This window comes from Anas acuta, chromosome 16, assembly GCF_963932015.1.
Source record: "Anas acuta chromosome 16, bAnaAcu1.1, whole genome shotgun sequence".
Taxonomy (NCBI): Eukaryota; Metazoa; Chordata; class Aves; order Anseriformes; family Anatidae; genus Anas; species Anas acuta.
In genome coordinates this window covers 7,031,704-7,050,343 of record NC_088994.1, presented here as the reverse complement: position 1 = coordinate 7,050,343, position 18,640 = coordinate 7,031,704, and the positions used below count along the sequence as shown (strand labels likewise).

General features: G+C 42.1%; 1 protein-coding gene across 2 annotated transcripts in view; it reads right to left on the bottom strand.

Annotated features, from left to right (window-relative positions):
* The window catches only part of LOC137865472 (matrix metalloproteinase-24), a 44,903-nt gene that overhangs the window by 7,302 nt on the left and 18,961 nt on the right, over positions 1 to 18,640 (bottom strand). For both annotated transcript variants that reach the window (XM_068700568.1, XM_068700567.1), the window contains 2 exons: positions 14,690 to 14,851; positions 1,449 to 1,663 (listed from right to left, as the gene is read on the bottom strand). In XM_068700568.1, coding sequence (XP_068556669.1) covers positions 1,449 to 1,663; positions 14,690 to 14,851 — 377 coding nt within the window. The remainder of the gene's footprint in view (positions 1 to 1,448; positions 1,664 to 14,689; positions 14,852 to 18,640) is intronic.

The following is an 18,640-nucleotide window of genomic DNA, read 5'->3' as shown; positions in this document are numbered from 1 at the left end:
CTTAGGACAGCCATACAGCGTATACCACTATGTATACCACCACATATGGTGACTGTGTGAAACACACAACATCCATAGGCCCAAAGGAGTTATTAAATATCCCTTTAGATATCAGATCATTAGTTAAAGCCATAGTGGATGCTCAGGGAAGAGTAAGAGGAGGACAGAGTCTCTGATACTTCTCCAAATACCTTCAACAATTTTCAATTCAGACATTTTCTGTGGCTGATGTGTTCTGTGCATTTAATAACCTTCCATATTTCCCACTCCACATTCATACCCAGTGGGCAGAGTGAAAGCCTTGGGTATTTTGGGAGTAGGACCATGGTTTTTCAGATGCAAGGTGATCTAATGTACATGTAGGTCTTTGAGCAAAGCCTCTTCTTTCCTGGCTGCACTTTATGAGCAAGGTTGATTCAAACTCCTCAAGAGCTGCAAGTATGCTGAGTATTCCCTGAAGCCCAGGTTTTGGTATATGCTATCTCTGGAGGCCACGAGGCTTAATCCCTTTCTGTTACTGGCATTGCTTTCTGTCTTTAAGGGTGACTTCTCTCTCAGCTTAACAGCCTCTGAATTTTCTGCCAATCTGTCCAGTTCATAGAATAATGGAATCATAGAATATCCCAAGTTGGAAAGGACCCATAAGGATCATCGAGTCCAATACCTGGCACCACACAGGTCTACCCAGAAATTCAGACCATGTGACTAAGTGCACAGTCCAAATGCTTCTTAAACTCCAACAGGCTTGGTGCAGTGACTACGTCCCTGGGGAGCCTGTTCAGTGTGTGACAATCCTCTTGGTGAAGAACCTCTTCCTGATGTCTAGCGTAAACCTCCCCTGCCTTAGCTTAATTCACACGGGTCCTATCACTGGTCACTAAAGAGACTAGATCGGTGCCTTCCCCTCCAATTGCTCTCGTGAGGAAGCTGTAGACTGCTATGAGTTCTTTCCTCACCCTCATCTTTTCCAGGCTGAACAGGCCCAGTGCCCTCAGCCGCTCCTCACACATCTTCCCCCTAGGCACTTCACCATCTTTGTAGCCCTCCTTTAACAAATCAAATTTGTTAAACAGGACCTACCCCTCGTGAACCAATGTTGGCTGGGACCAATGAATGCATTGTCCCCCAGGTGCACTTCAATAACTTCAAAGACCATCTTCTCCATAATTTTACCAGGCACTGACGTGAGACTGATGAGTTCACTTTTTGGTGCACAGACACCAAAATTCTGTTTAGTCTGTAAATCCCATTAGGCACTGTTTCAAAATATTGCAAAGCCAGTCTGCTTACAGTTCCCTCTAATATTACTCATTTATCAGCCTCAGAGGAACAGAGCTACCTTTAGAAACACTTCAAATGTAACGGTAACTACCTTATACTTTTATTCGTCTTTTCCAGTAATGAAACTAAAGAAAACCATCCATGAGATAAGCAAGAATTTTTAGTACCTTGAAAACAAACATTTCTCCTCTAAAGAGAGCCACAGTGTTAAAGTTGCCATCACAGATGTTCGGTTTCATGCCAGGAGGAGATGGCCTGTCACCTAGAGGAGGGCTAGGAGGTCGTGGCTGTCTCTCGTGTTTTCTTTCCGAAGTGGAGTGAATTCTGCGAACAGGAAGAGTCGGTAAAGGCCTGGTTGGCTCCAAGGGCTCAACAGGAGGACCTAGAATTGAAAATAAAAATGTTTAGTGAAGTGGGCAATTCTGGATTTTCTGCACTTTCCTCAGGTTTTAAAAGGCAACAGGCTGGATGAAGTGTGTTGTGAGGAATGTATATATTCTTTATGAACTATGTATACATAAGAGATCATTCCCTAGAAATGGGAAGCAGAACAAGATGTATACACACATGAAAGAGGTCCCAGAACAAACAAGGGATATGAACTGAAGAAGAGACAGTATGTTTGTGTAGGTCTTTCCAAGGAGGCTGTAGATAAAAGGAGGATGCACACCAATCACATTCCCAAATGAAATTAAAGGTAATAGCCACTGAACAGAAATGTTTATTAGTCCATAACAACAACAACAACAACCAGAACAAAGTTATATTGAAGATACTGCTGCAAACTAAGGGAAACTGCAGAGGAATTTAGAAATTAGAAGTCAATTACTTTATTGCAGATTAGTCACTAATCTTCCTCTTCAGAACACCATAGGAACTCCAACGAACAACTGTGATAAGGGCCTTTGCTCTCATTCCATCATTCAGGTGATGCCCTCCCCCCTACAAGCACAGCTCTTCCCTTCGATCCTTACCCAGATTATTCTGGGGATCTTACAGGGCTGCAAGAATGTAAAGAACTATAATAAATATAAGCAGCTGAGACTTGGAGCAAAGGTCTGCTTTTGAAATGACTGTCCCACAGGAAACTTTCATTAACAGTGATAAAATCTGGTCCATACCTAATTAAGAAAATCATGGTAAGATTTCTTGTTGTTTCTCAGAGACAGCCCCAAGTTAGCATGAAAATAAACAAAAGGCTACAAGAAGCAAGAGATTTGGCAAGTTTTACATTTGATGTAATTAAATAGGATTTGATTTGATTGTTTATAGATTATGGTTGCCATCTCTTTCTGAAAAGTGATTTTTAAGCAGCCATGTAAAGAGATTGCAGGAAAAAAAACCATCACCAGGCAGAACAAGGGCTGACTGCTATCAGTCTCACTGTCTTAGGGGTTCAAGCACTGATGTGCTTCACATCAGCTGTATTACTGGGTGAAGCTTGTCCTCACAGGCCACTGCAAGAAGAGCTATCCTGTTGTGTATGATTGTCTTGCTCAAACCCAAAGAAGGAATCTACTAGTAAGGATACAGATACTCATGGAGGCTACGCACCTGTGGGATCAGAACAGTTTTGCAGATGAACATTCTGAACTATGATGCCTAAAATGATAGTTGGGTGTCCAAGCTCACATATCAACTTAGATCTTAAATGTTACATTTTCAAAAGGTTCCTATAATGACTGAGTGCTTAACATGGCCTAGAAGGGTGACAGGGCCAGTGAAAATCATCACAGATAGTGACAAAGTTATCAAAGTCATCACATTTAATTGTTACTGAGGTTCTAACAAGAATTATGTCCATAGGTTTCATGGATGTTATGTTCAGAAAGTGCCACTCAGATAGTATAGTCCAATTTCCTGTATAATTAGGACAGAAACCTCCAGCTGCTAATCCTATGACAAATCTAGTGTTTTTGGTGCAGATACAGGATATTTTCCAGGAAGAGACATCTCATTAGGGCTTCAAGTCTTCAAACTTCACAAACTTCAAGGCATTACATAAAATATGTAATGCACAAATTGTTCCAGTCATTAAGCCCTGTCATTTCTGAAATCTGTCTGACTTACTGTCTGAATTTGTGCAGGTTCATATTCTTTTATTTTCTTTTTTTTTTTTTCCTTTTCTATCTCTAGTCTCTCAACCTTTAAGTGTTTATAGATCTTGATAAGGATAAACTTTAAAGTTCCCTTAATGAGCTAAATGGACCGATTCCATCTGTTCCTACAATGTCTTTTAGTTTTGAGATCTTGAAACTTGTCTTACAGCTGTTTTGTAAAGTGTTGCAAATGGATAACGGTATTCCTGTATGACTTGTCCTTGCCATGTGGTATTTTGTGCCATCTTTAATTTTTAATAACAATTGTTTTTATTTACTTTTACTCCAGAACTGTGATAAAAGACATTGAATATTGTTCATGGAAACTCTTTAGATGAGGATTCACAGTGTAAAATTATTCTTGGAAAGCTGTCAGATAATTTGCCTACATTAAATGAATAAAAATACTACTCTGTTACCTTATATTTCTCATTCTCCTCCAATCTTAGCTGGTTAGTGCCCCGTATCTTAGCAGGCCATAAATTTCTCTTAAATCAAGTTCCCAAACTGTGATACTGCTATTACTGATGATCTGTGATTTTTTTCCCCTACTGGTATGCAGTAAAGATTTCCAGGTACTGCCAACAGGATTAGCATCCCCCTCTTGTTGGATGTGTCAGTATGGGTGCATCTACACTATTGTATCCAGTGAGCTCAGGTGTGTGCTTTTGATAGAATTTCTCAATCAATCATTTTCAATATCTGTGCCTTGGTTCACATCAAAACACATTAAATAAACTATTTTTGGATGAAACTAAGTTTGAAAAATGCATTTCAGGAGCACATCTAGGATACTGCAGCTGCAAATGGGCATCACAGGGAAAGACTAGAGATAATTCGCAGTAACCCCATTCCCCCAGATGCTTACAGAGTAAGTGCCAAGTCCTCAGCACTCTATAACACCATCCCTAAATAACTGCTGCATCTACAGATGTGCTAGTATTATTCTTGCTAACAGCCATAGATGTTGTTTGCTAATATAGCCATAGTTAACGGATTGTCATGTGAAGTATGTGCAAAAGCAACTCCTGCAATGAGCTACACACTAGCTGGCACTTCTGATTTAGGCTGGAAAGCTCATGGAAGTAGGACTGAGTTGGTACAGTAGGACATGATGCCAGAGGAAGGGATGGGAATGTGGAAAGGTCCCAGGCTGATCCTATACACTGAAGGCCAGAGTTCTGGTTTGTTCAGCTGTGACATGGGAACATGGTCCTCAGCTCTTGCTTTGACAAATTAAATGGGCCAAGAAACTGGAGGCCTGTTTTGTCTACCCAAATATGTTGCAAAATCTCATTTGGATTCCTGTGCTAGCAGACTACTGCAAAGTTCACCTTTCTAAACGAGATTGCAGCATGTTGCTACAGCAGTGCAACGGACGTGTAGTTATTTGTTCCCCGCTCTGCAAGAGGCTAACGTGCTGACCAAATCAAAGATGCATTTCTGTTGACATTTATGGATCAGAAAAGCTTCTTTGGTTGCCAGTTTAATTGATATGGTGGAGCATCTTCATAAGACACCTATTTGGTAGTTTGTGAAGGACCACCAACTGTTTCAGCACGAAGTCTATACCTGGAAAGATCCCTGTATTTTAAGAAGCAGTTAGAAGTAAACCCACATGACTGTAGGGAGGGCTCCGAGGAGTACTGTTGCCTTTAAACGGGGTGAGATGGGCAGCAGTCTGCAATGCAGAGAGGAACACCTGCTGCCAGAGGGAATTGTCTGGGACGGACCCAAGAAGTCACTGTGTTATGTATGTGTGTGCTGTATTCAAACTGCTTGATGGAAAGACCCCTAGCGAGAAAGGGAGTGAATGCCAAGTCGGGGCTGTTCTGCTTCTCAGACACAGCAAATGGACAGAAATGCTGAAATCAACAGCCATTCTGGATTTCCAGAAATAATAAGCCAAAAAATCCACACTTTGAGAGAAGAGAGCAAGAATACAGTCTTAAAGAGATGACTGTAATAAGATAAGGAGATGAAAATATTTTAAAACTCTCATTCAAAGCAAAAAAGGCTGAGAAAGGAATAGTATCTAAAGACACTAATGTTAAATGTGTCTGACAGGTCAAAAAGACATAAGCTGATTATATTGTGCAGAATAAAGACTATAGTTTTGTAATCATATGCTATAATTTAATGTTTCACCAATCATTGGAGGTATTCAAGACTCAATGAATTAGAGTTGTTTTTTTTGTTGTTGTTTGTTTGTTTTTTTGTTTCTGGCATATAAATCCTTTTTACAGAGATAATTAAAAAAAAAAAAAAAAGTCTGTTTTTAGATGAGTATCTCTAAATTGTTAGAACAGCTGAATTGTCATGGAAAGAATCAAAACCATAACAAAACAGAGCATTAATGAAATGGGTTAAAACTATAGGAGTACAGACAACTCTTCAAAATCAGGCAATTTGGGAATGGGATATTCTGGTTCATCATATGGACTAGCGATAGGTACTGGCAGAAAGGCAGCAAGACAGGATGGTGGAGCAGCACTGGGAAAAATTGTCCCAAGATGTTTGTGGACTCTCCAGCCTGGAGGCTTTCAGGGCTCACTAGAGAAAGCCATGAATGGGGCCAAGTAGTGTTGGCAAGTCTGCTACAGGTGGAAGTTCCAACTACAGACATAGGAGAACCCTTCCAGCCCAAATGCTTTCTATACCACTATGAAAAAGACCAACAGTGTAACTGCTTCATTTCCCAGGGTAAAGAGAGCTGTGTAAGAATGAAATAGCGATGTGCACAATGAGAGGGGACAAGGGGATGTGCTGTGAGCAGAGAAGCTGTGGACTCCAGCTTCAGCAGTTGCAAAGATTTGCAGGGTATACCTGCTGCTGGACACCCGGTAGCTGTATTTGTGACTGCAGCTGGTAAAAACAATCCCTTTCTTGTTTCACAGATTTACAGCACCAGGAAAGACTAAGAAACCATCTTGTGTTGTCTGCTGTGTAGCATGTATCCATACTTCATTCCTGTTCAAACCATGCTAGTTTTAAGCATATTTAATATTAAAAAGAGGGAAAGACGGAAATGAAAAGCTCACTGCAATCTTTAGTAAAACCGTTCCAGCCAAAAGGTACCCCAGGAATTAAAAGTACTGCCTTTCATTTATAGCTGGGGTTTGGAGAACTTGAATTGGTTCATCTTTCCCAAGGAACGTGAGAGGCCATTCTTGTAGTTTGGTTTTCGGAGCAGGTGCTTGGGCTTGATCCATAATCAAATACACAGATGTCAGCACTGACTGTTGCCACACCTAACTTCAAGGTGCCAGGCCCAGGGGTGGCATCCCTGGGCTTTGGTTCTCTTCTCCCTAAACAAGGGATAAGACAAGTGAGATGCCCCACTTAGATGCTTTAAAGGCATGTCTCTGGAGCACAGAATGTTGCTGGGCAAAAGGATGGCTTGAGGGCTGTCCCATGGGGATGAAGGTTTACATGGGGTGCTTTTTCTGTTACACCAAAGGCTCAGATTCACAAGCGAGGATCATTCGTACACCAGGCTACAGCCTACCCTACCCAAGCTGCATGACAGCAGTCACATTCATCTCTCTTAAGGCTTATGTGCCCAAAGTCACAGTCTTCTGTAGCAAAGAAGAAAGTTAAAATAGCACCTGCAACTCTTAAAGGCTTTCATTAATCCTGAGATGCCACTGAAATTTGGTCTACAGTTAGGGGGATGGAAAGCAGTAGCACAGCCTGCCCATTACTGAAGAAAGATGCTCTCTTGTAAGATATGAGCCACTTTTGGAGCCCAACCTGGCACAAAAGCAGAATGAATAGACCCTATATAGTTTGCCAATCATTGCTATTACATTAGTGTCATGACTGTAACCTGCTTTCAAAATAGATGGCTAAGGGCAGGATATAACAGCTTTATGAGTAGCAGAGATGACCGTGAACAAAGAGTTACTTAACAGATGCTGGCACCTTGGTATTTATTATGGAAACTGATTACACCCACCCTTGATATGACTAACCAGGCAGTATTGCACACAAATCACAGCCTCTATCACTGCATTTCCAAACAACTTCAGAGAATCAGTCAGAGCAAATCTCATTGAGAGAAAATTAAGTGAGAGGCTGTTGCTTAGGTCTGCTATTGAGCCTGAACCTGGTCATTGGTCTGCACCTAGTTACTGTGTGTGATTCCAGCACCGGGGCCGAACCCTCCCCTGGGGCTGACCCTACAGCCATTCCCACATAAGAAGCAGGCAAGAAACCCCCTGGAGCCAGGAACTCTGCTCCGCAGGGAGGCACCTTGCTGGGATTTTACAGACACTGTGTGGAGAAGAAGACTTTCTTCCTCTCTATCACAATCAAGGCAAAAAAAATGTCAGAAAGCTTTTGGGTCACAGCAGATCACCTTCGGAGTGTGACTTCCGCCACTGGCACTTAGCCTCCTCCCTTCATGCTTCCTCTGTCGCAGACCATCTGAATACCAAGGTGACCTGTGAAGATAACACAGAGAGAGGAGGCATTTAGGAGCCACTGTGTCGATAGTTGAGGACAAAATATAATTGTACTGTCCTCCCGGCTATTGACAGAGTGTTCCCTCAACTGCACAACACCCGCCTGCAGGCATCCTGCACGGCTTGGCATCCATCAGGGCCAGCTCTGCATGAGCCAAGCGGCTCTCCAAGCCTGCCAGTGCAGAGGACATCCTTTGTTGCAGGTCAGGGGAGAGAACAATCCACCTGCAAACAAAGGTATTTCTTTATTCTCTTAATATTCACTCCAGGAATAAGACTACCAACAGGACTACAGCCAGGAAGTTAGGCTTTTGAATAAAATACAGGGAACTTAGGGTTGTAAAACAGTGAGGTACATGTTTTTGCAGGACTTAGCCATCTATGCAGGTACAAAGGAAAGGCTTTTCAGATGAAAATCAAAATGTATGATCCAAAGGAGCATGGGAGAGTGAGAGAAACACACTGGGATGCTCTGCAGACCCCACAGAGAGAGGTCCCTGCTCATATTAAACGAGCTAGTTGCCAATGAGCTAGCTCAGGGAGGAGAGATGGTCCACCCACAACAGCTCAACACTCAGGAAGGACTCCAGGAGTCCACGGCTGAAATCCTTGCTCTAAACAAAAAGAAATTCTTTCCTGGGCTCTGTAACAAGGTGATTCACCTTGCATTTGAGTTCTCTGCTTTGGGGTCAATAAAAGTGGGTCCAAAATTCCTGGGCTGACCTTAGGCAGAAGAAGGATGAGAGTTTAGGGCTCTGCAAGATGCTCCAGATGTGGTGCCTGCAGCCCAGTTTCCCTCTGGAAAAAAAACAAACATTAAGAAGCCTGACATTCACTCCACTTCAAAACAAAGCACTTTTTTGTACTCCGAAAAATCTGTAGGATGAAAGAAGTTTTTCCTGCCCAGCCATACCATAAAGCAGTGCTCCTCCTTTAGCTCAGAAAGTGCCTAAGAAGGGTGGGCTCCCCGCTTTGCCAGGGGACAGCTAGTCAGTGTGGGCCAGCTCCCTCCTCTCAAGCCCAAAGCGTACAGCTCCAGGGCCAGCATGGTTGCGGGTGAGTCCCTGCATCGTGGCTGAGACCTTCATGGGTCATGTGGGCCTCAGGGATACCACAGGGGACCAGGTGGTTACTCCCTGCCTGCATTTTGGAAGAATGGGAACGGAGACCTGGTGTATAGCAGGTGAGACTCAGTGGATGCACCAGAGGTGGAATCCGATGTTTTGTTCTGGGTCCTACAGAGTCGCTAGAAAGAAGGAAAGGTGAACATGAAGGGAAGCAACAGAGAGAGAGAATCTGGTATTTCTGTAGCATGCCAGAGATGTGTAATCATGGCAGATCTTTTCAGTTCTCTTATTGACAAATGTTGTCCTTCTCCTGCCCTCTGTGGAGCATGGATCTAAAAGTCCCAGATCTGGGAGCATCCTGTAGCATTTTGTAGTGTTTCAGGGATGCTAGAAGAACACAAGTGAGGCTGTAGAAAGGCTGATGGTAGTATAGGAAACCCCTAAGTCTTCAAAGAGATGCTCATTTCAGTTGCTTTTCTAGCTGCTGCTGCGTAAGTACACAGGATGGAGGGTCACTGGGAATGAGGATACAGTTTGTCTCTATTCTCTGCACTCAGCAGAGTGCAAGAGTGCAAGGACACAGGATTAATTATACCATCCAAAAAAAAAAAAAAAGGAGAAAATAAAAGCAGCACTATTATTTGTACCATTACCAGTCAGTCTTCCAATACAGATAACACAGGGAGAGATAATACTACTATCTGATCAGCTGCATGCCTTAGTTCTTTTTCACACAGTGAAAAAAACCTGTTCATCTTCTTTGCTTTGAAAGAAAATAGTATTGTCAGTTTGCCAATGAAGTGGAGAGATGGTAACAGGTTTTGAAAGGAATACTAAGAGGAACATTTTTGGAAACCTCTGTACTGCTGTCTTGAGGACTGATACCTTAGTACAAACACAACAGTGATCTCAGTGGACGCATCTGTGTGGCCCTTGGTGTTTCTGAAGCCCACACTGCTGGGACTCCAGGGCTCACATGCCTTTGGATTTTGGGAACTATGTGACCTTGGGCTCACCTGTAAGATAGCATGCAGTCTGCTTCCAACTCACCTGGACCTTACCACCTTTGTCCCTGCCACTGCTCATCCACCTGCTCACCAAGCACAGAAACTCACCTTCTTCGCCCCTGCAAAGCAGAAGCTCTAGATGGAATGAGCAGTCACAGGGAGAATCACTCTGTCCTCAAGAGCTGGGATCTCTCAGAGTAGGTACTTCATTTCTGCATGTGAAAATTACCCTTCCAAATTCTGTCTTCTGGTACTTGTCCTTCAGGAGATGAACATCCATCACAATGCTGTAGAGGACTGTCATTACTGATCTTTGGCATGGGGAGATACACTATAAGCATGCAAATTCATCACGCACAACATGCTTCTCTATCTCACAATCACTAAAATCACCTTCTATACACAGGGGTCTTCAGTGTTACTCCATACTTTTACCACCTTCAGAGGCCATTATCAGAAAATGGTCCTAATACGAATGTTTCTAGATCCTGCATGACAGCAAAGCTTGCTCTGATGGTCCCGCTCACAATGCAGTGTTGTCACATGGAACTTAGAGCCTTTTGCAACAGGTCTTTCTGCTGTTTCATCACAAGCCACCTGTCACATAAATGTAGGTTATACAGATCTAGGATTGCTCTATGGGAAGCCATTGGGAAAAAGGTGAGTTAAGTTGTGAAACCTATGCTTGCTGCACAGGAATAAAAGGACCAGAAGAAGGTGCTACTTGCTGAGGACTTGCTGATCAGCTATACCTGGATGTCAGAGGTGGCACTGTCCCGTGGTGATTAATCTGTTCCTTGGACAGCCATTGGCAGGGTTTTCACTACCACCCTAGACTTCAGCCCTCATGGGATGCAGCACATGCACTGACTAGGAAATCTTCTCTTGGGCTGTGGAAAAAATGTGTAAGGCTAATGTCCTCAGCAGGGCTTGGGAGCATTGAGATCCTTGAGGTTGTCTCCAGGCTTAATGCTTTGGTCTGTCTTTGAGTGGACAGCAGACCTTTCCTTTGTGACCTTAGGCTTCAAAAAGCCCTTGAAGGTAATGGCCTGGTTTACCAGCTCAAGTATCCATATAGATATGAGTTTTTTCTGCACCTCATGTTGGCCTCTCTGTACCCCAGGCATGGTGTTAGGAGGGTCACTCCTAATATAAGAGGCTGCTTCACAGCCCACTGCAAAACAATGCTTAAAGCAGGACATGAAGAACAGAAGAAACAACATTGAAAGATGATTGATTCGGGTTATGTGACAATGCTATGGCTGAGCATGCCTCATCTCTCCATCTGCATGGTATCTACATGCAGCCCTGACTTCAACACTAGAACACTAGTAAAAGAGGCAGTCAATTTAACTGAATATCCAAAGGACCTACATACTAGTATTACTTCCAGTTTAATTCCTTCCTGGCCATGCTGCTCATAACACAGGCACAAAAGTACAGTGGGAGATATCCTTCTGAAAAAGACATACAAGGGACAGTCACGGTATTTCCTTCTTTATGTCAAGGCGCAAACTTCAAAAAGCACCTGTTAGAAGATGGAAATCCTGCTGACTTGTTTTACAGTCCACTCTGTTACGCATGGTGAGCTGCTGCCCCTTTCATCATTAGCTCATAAATGGAAATAACATTTTAAACATCAACCTTATACCAACCAGAGAAAAGCACAAATCAGATTTCCTATCACCTGCTGTTTCTCTAGGTGAGTTTTGAAATAAATCCATCAGAAAATAACTTAATCATGCAACAAATCATTATATGAGAGACTCAGACATATACTTTTCTAATGGATAGAAAATAGAGATACAACATAAAAACACATTTGAAGTGCATCACTGTCAAAAGAAGACAAAGTGAACTTAAATTTCAGTACAGCCTTGTTCTTTTATTTTTCTAGCAAATTCAGTAGAATGACAAATTGGAGATTTTAGTTGAATTTCTTTTTTTTAAAAAAAGGATGCTACATGCAAGGCATTAGCTCTATGTCTTATTGACTTTTGACTTACGACTTTTGCATAGCATGCTCCTACGTAATATGTATTGAGCACATGCTGCTGCTCTGTAGATAATGTCAAAGCATCACATTGTCAAATGTCAAAGCAGGACATTTTGGTTTTTGGATAGGTGCTTGGTAGACAAGCTTTTGACATCCCCAAGGCAAGATGAGGCAGATTGGCATTGTGGAAATAAAGCACATTAGTTGAATGTTCCTGCTAAAGCTACAAAGAAAGATATTTCAGCAGGCCCCTCTCAGTTCTAAGGCGTTCCGATGAAAGGATTTGTTCTCATGTCTCCTGTTCCAGGGAGAAACACAAACCTGCATCTTCCTTTCTTTGTGACCCATAAGAGTAAGACCTAGACATAAACTACTCTGTAGTTTCCAGTCCAGAACTCTGTGCTAAGGGGTGAAATCTTGCTGGAGAAGCAAAGATCTTAATGCAGAAGCTGCTCCTTCTTCTCCCTACAGGGATAGGTATCTCTACAACTAGCAACACCAACCCCAATGCACTTCAGTTCACAGACCTCAGAGATAAGCCTTTCATGATTTCATGATAGTCAACATTCCTGACTACCACTTGAACTAGATAGTAATTCATTCATACTGCTTTTTTCAACATGATTTTGAATTTTAAACATATTATATTGCATAAGGAGAATCTTAAACATTGTTGTTGGCTAAAGTTTAATGTCACTAGGTAAGTGAAAACTCATTTGAAGTCTAGTGGTGGTGTTAAGCCATGGGGAGTAGAGTGCTGAGCTTTTCGCTCCATTACAGCCATGCACAAGAGGTCACGCAGTGCTCTCACAAACTGTCAGCCCCCAAAGGACACTAATAGGCCTTCATGGCCTTGACCAGCCTCGTCCATGATCTCCAGGCCCACCCCAACCATAGGCTCAGGACCCCCATTGCAGCCCAGCCCTGGGCACTGGGGCCCTGCCTGAGCTATACTGATATTGGCTTGAACCACAAATGTGGAAGAAATATGGCTGTCAATTCCTCATCTGTTTCCTTTCCAAAAAGGTATCTGAAAATAGAGAAACCAGTCATATTTTCTTGATTGCACTTTCATTGTCAGATATAAAGTTTTTTTTCACCCCTTTCTAATTCACAGGAAGTAAATCAGTATTTCAAAATAGACATTATGGCAGCTTTCAGAAATGAAAGCTTAGGAATAATATTTAATGAAGCTTTAATGCCTACTACCCCAGCACTTTATTTCAAAACCATGCAGAGTCTCTGCCATCCAGAGTATCTGTGTACATAGTGTGTGTAAGTATGCATAATTAAATTATACCACTTGTCAATTGCCATACAACTTCATCCTGTTAATGAACACTGAAGAGAAATCTTCAGTTGCACTAATGGAAAAAGGCAGCTCCCCGAGTGTACTTCAAGCCATCTTATTTTAAATGTTGGATTTTACTTGAATATCTATCTGCCTGCACTCATACAAATGCTTGTTTTTTCCCACTGCCTAGGCAGGAGTCAGGGAAACTAGTCCAGACAGAGACATAGCCATATGTCTACATTTGGACAAATGAATCTCATTCCAGTCACAAACAAACAAACAAACAAACAAGCAAAAAAAAACAGACTAAAACAACTGACATACAGTTTAGATCTCTGAAGTCTCTCTGCACTTCTTTAGAGTCTTACAGGTCTTGGCACAAATTCTATTAGCAGCAATTTAAAATTCATTGGTAGATTATTCATGTAAAGGCTGACTAGTATTGGGTCTGCTGCTGACCCCAGCAGCAATCCCTTAGAGACACCAGCTTTCTGTGATGATTTCCAACTGACAACCATCTAACAGGTTTTTTTTGTTGTTTGTTTGTTTGTTTTCTTTTTCTTATGTCTAATTCATATTATATCTAATGGTACTGGGAGCCAGTATTTTACTTCAGGTGTTATGCAGCTGTGAATATTGCATAGCTACATAGGGTAAATGTAAGGATAAACTTGTACTTTCCTCAAAGAAAGAAATCAGGCATGTTTGACAAAGCACTGTCCATAAATGACCACAGACTACATCAGATTCAGCGCCTCACAGTCTCACAGCGAGCATCTTCTAGCTCAGCCTGCCCTCAACAGAGGCTCCTCCAAACTGCATCTCCCCCTGCTCCCCGTTTACTCCAGCCAACCCGCCATGAAATCCCTGTCCTCATACCCTGATATCCATGATTGTATCACATGATGCCATATCATCCCCAACCCCTTGGCTTTTTCCCATAATCCCTCCATCTCCTTTTCTCTCTCATTTCCTTGACCCACAACTTTGTGGCATGTTATACAATGATGTTCTTTTAGTTCAGCAGGAGACTAAAAGAAGTGTTCCCTAAGTGGATCCAAACTACTTTTCCCTACCTTCTGTATATGGAGAAAAAAATGGTGGCATAAATACTTTTTGCTTTCCTTGACATTTCAGGTCCTTCAAATTCTTCCCCTCTATTTGTGCTGGCTGTTCCTAACAGAAAACCCTTGGGTACAGCAATTTGCATAATTTCCCTTTTTTCTGGTCCTTGATACTACAGACAGAGTGGATGGAGCAGCAGTGAGATCATGGTTATCCTGACCTGTGCAAAGATACTGCCATTGGAACAACCATCTGATATTTGTCTGTGGATTAAGGGTTTTAAACAGGTCTCATTAAGCCATAGTAGGAAATCCATCCTGACTGGAAAAATTTTGAGTGATACCTGTTTGCATCTGTAAACTACATGTTACACTCAGGCTCAGTATAAATAGATGAGTGGATAGCGTTGCTCACCATAGATTTTCTGAATTCCTTGGAGGTCATCCTGGGGCAGTTTGAAGTTGTGTGTTTCCATGTACTGGTAGAAAGGAGCCATGATAGCGCTGGGATCATTGGAGTGTTCCAGACCCAGTGCATGTCCCAGCTCATGGACTGCAACCAGGAAGAGATCGTTCCCTGTGGAAGGAAGGCACACCTGGTTTAGTATGCAGCCACAGCTCAACACAATCCCAAGCCCTGCTTGCTCATCACATAAGAAGCGACTGCTTTTCTATCCTACTGCACAGCAGGTCACAGTGTCAGTGTCAGCTCCTGGAGATGGCTTCAGTCCTGAAAGCTTGTGTGGCTTTAACATTCATCATCACAGAATGGGCAGGAGACTCCTAACCAATGGCCACATGGAGCACCTTCAGAGCAGTTGAAACAGGCAGCTGCCTGGAGTGTATGGATATTGGCTGTAGACTCTCTTGTAGAGTTTACAGAAAATGGCCAATAAAATCGGCAGCTCAGATACCATGGCTTCCTTATCCCAGTGCTGCCAGGAAAGGTGAGAGCGCCGCCAGTCTGCTAATCAGCAAAGGCATAGGACAGGAGGGGAGCCTGGTACCCCTTCTGGGTCCTCCCGTGCTGTCCTCTGATCTGATCTGGACCACCAAATCCTAATGGACATCTGCAATGCACCAGCCAGGCTGATGAAGGGAGGAGGCGGGACACAGAAGACTAGAGCTAACACTCACCACCACATACTTGTGGTACAAGGGACAGCCCCATCTCCTCTAGCACAGGCTTCTCTCAGTGTGCTTTGCTTTGCTAAACTCCTGGCACTGCCATGTCAGCAGCAGAAGGTGAGCACTGGCAGAGCCACACAGGAAAATGCTGGTGACACTCAGTTGAATCTCAAAGGCAGGAGAGAGAAGGATGGAGAAGAGAAGGAACATGTTCCTGACAGGAAAAGAAAAGGTGGAGGAGCCCTATCTGGTAGAAGGGTGAATTTGGGGTACCTGAAGCTCTCTGTTACAGACATACACTCCTCTTCAGCCCCATGGATATGGGCCACCCATCTCCTTGATCTAGAGTGGTCCCTGGATGTCCTGAGGGCATCTTGACATGGGAGGTGACACAAGCAATGTCTGTGTGAGGTGGTGAAGACACAGCCGACAATAAGAGCTTCCCTGTCAATAAAACGCCTGAGCCTTTCCCCCTGCCTGAATTGTTGAATTGGCCTTCTCTGTTGTTTTTTTTATTTGTTTGTTTATTTGTTTTTGCAAGGCACAGACCAAGAGCATTGGCAATCAGACACAGGAAAACACAGTTGGTGGTGGCAGCTCTGTGGCTGCTTTGCAGCATCTCCAAACTGCACATCTCCATTTCATGCATCTTCAAACCACACCTATCTTAGAGCGGCAAAAAGCTTCAGATTTGTGTGCATGGCTGAGGTGTCCCTGAGACAGGAGTTTTCCCAGTTTCCCCAGACAGGAGTGTCGAACAGTGATTAGTGTAGAACTATCTCCACTTTTTAAATGCTTTTTGCTCCACGTAATCCAAGAAAATCTGATAACATTGAATCAGGGGCCTGCGAATCTTCACAGCAGGATACTTTACCAGCATCTCAAGACATCTTACCAAAAGTAAGTATCAAGTAATATTTATCTGGTTATACATATCACACCAAAATGGTTAAATCATCAGAACATTTGAGTTGGAGGGAACATGCATTTGCCATGTTAAAATACACATTTCAAATAAATGTTCAAATACAAACATACAAAGAAATAGGGGGGCTAAAATCTAGCCATATAAGTATTTAAAATACCAGACTTTCTGTATTCTAAAAATCCAAATGGGGACTTACTTTTTGTAATCCATTGCTGGAAAATTTGATGTGTGCGGAACAAGTCAATAAAATGTTCAACACCTTAGTTATAAAATTCATTAAGTAGTTTCACAGTAAAGTTTGGAGGACTGATCATTCTTCATGAGTTTTCAAAAATATTCAAGTTTAGAAGATGTACCCAATGTTCAAAAGTGATTAAATGACTCAAGGTCCTATTGACAATAAAAGGACTTAGCTACCTGTATCACTTAAATGCTTGTGAAAACATAATTTTCATTGCCACAACTATTCACACATGGGATTCCAACTAAAGGTCACTCAGCAGAGAGCTGACTTTAATGAGAAGAGAGCGGTGTGCATGCCAAGTGCTTAGACACTCTCCTCATCAAAATGGTGGCATTCTATCTCTTGTTGAAGTATCTAAAGAGTCTTTGTAGTGACAGCACGTCTAGAATTTACCTCACTGTAAGTCTGCATACAAATCTACGTAAGTCCCTTGCTGCTTTATGAGGAGCATAATATCTGATACTATTTAAATTCAGTTTTATTAGCCTTCATTTACTTGTTTCTGCCCAAAACTAATACCAGCCCACTCCACAGTTGGAAAACAGAACTGCACAGACTCATAGAATGGTCAAGGTTGGAAAGAACCTCTGAAGATTGTCTAGTCCAACCTCCCTACTCAAGCAGGGTCAAGTAAAGAAGGTCATCCAGGTCATCAGCGTTTGGTGTATCAACCACCCCTCAAAACTGTACATTATCTGCAAACTTGCAGAAGTCCTCTTTATCATTGTGAAAGGTAGGGAATTTCACAGCATGAAAGAAAACATACTGCTCATTTTCCTTTTCAAAAGTGGGCTATGATCTACTTTAAAAAGAAGGCATCAAGTTTTAAAATTGTTGCCTGATGGTGGTCCTATCTCCACCCTTAGGTTGGACTTGCAATGTCTCATTGTGCACTGTTACCCATTACTGTGTGGAAATCTAGAGCCTGGACTTCTCAGATTGTTTGTCAGTTCTTGAATACGCAGTAAGGTCTCTGACTATGTTCTGCACAGCTTTTGTCTGAACAGTACTCTTCTATTAATGTCCATTTTTTTGGAGCAAAACTCAGGAGGGAGGACCATTAGACTAGCCTGATACTCGTCTGGTCACACAGAAAGATCAGGCAATCAGATAAAGCTCCTTAATTTCCTGTTCAGTCCCTGTCTCCCCAAGCCAACAAGAACAAACTAAACTTGTATTCAGTATACACCAGCCACCTGTGTCATAAAGCAGGGTGAAGAAGGAACTGGCTACCCTTAATTTGTATTTGCAGTGAAAGCTTTCCAGAGAAATAAAACATTTTTTGCTAATTTGTACCATAAAATCTGCTTGGTCAGAGACCAAGCATCATCTCCTTCCCGATTCTCACAAGGCATCCCAAAGTTCACTAAAAATTACCAGGTAGAGGATAAGCCCCCAAGACTAAGGGCATTTTTATAAGTTGGCTCACTGAGTGAAATAGTTAGATTTGCTATGCTAAAACATAAATAAACACAGTTAAATTAGCTTTAAAGCTGGTGCATGTTCCTTACAAAAACTATGCTATCACCAGATAAAGTTATATCTGACAGCTCACCTGCAACAATATAAAAGCATTGCTCATTATCATCATGCCAAAAGAGGTTAAGAATTATGTTTGGTTTAACAATTCTATTACTTTCCATGAAAAACCAGACACCAGAAAAAGAATACACACAACTTTAGAAGTAAATTTAAGTTGAATTTTCCTAACTAGAAGATATCTATATATATGTTTAGAATAACCCCCTCTTAGCAGACTGATTTAAGATAAATTGCAATATAGAGACATATCAAAAGCAGTTCTCTGGTTAAGCAATCTCCAGTTGTTTATAAGATACTGCCCTTTCCTAAAGAGATGAGAAACCCATGGTTTTGTTGCAACAACACAAAAAACACTACAGACATAAATAAACAGATTTATGAATGATCTTCCTTCTAGACGTGTACTCCACCACTCATGCTTCTTTTATTTGCATCTTCAGCTGGAGAAACAGCTATTAAATCAGGCAAGAAACATTCTGGGAAAGGTTTTCATGAAACTGTTAGCACATGCCTTCTTTTATAGT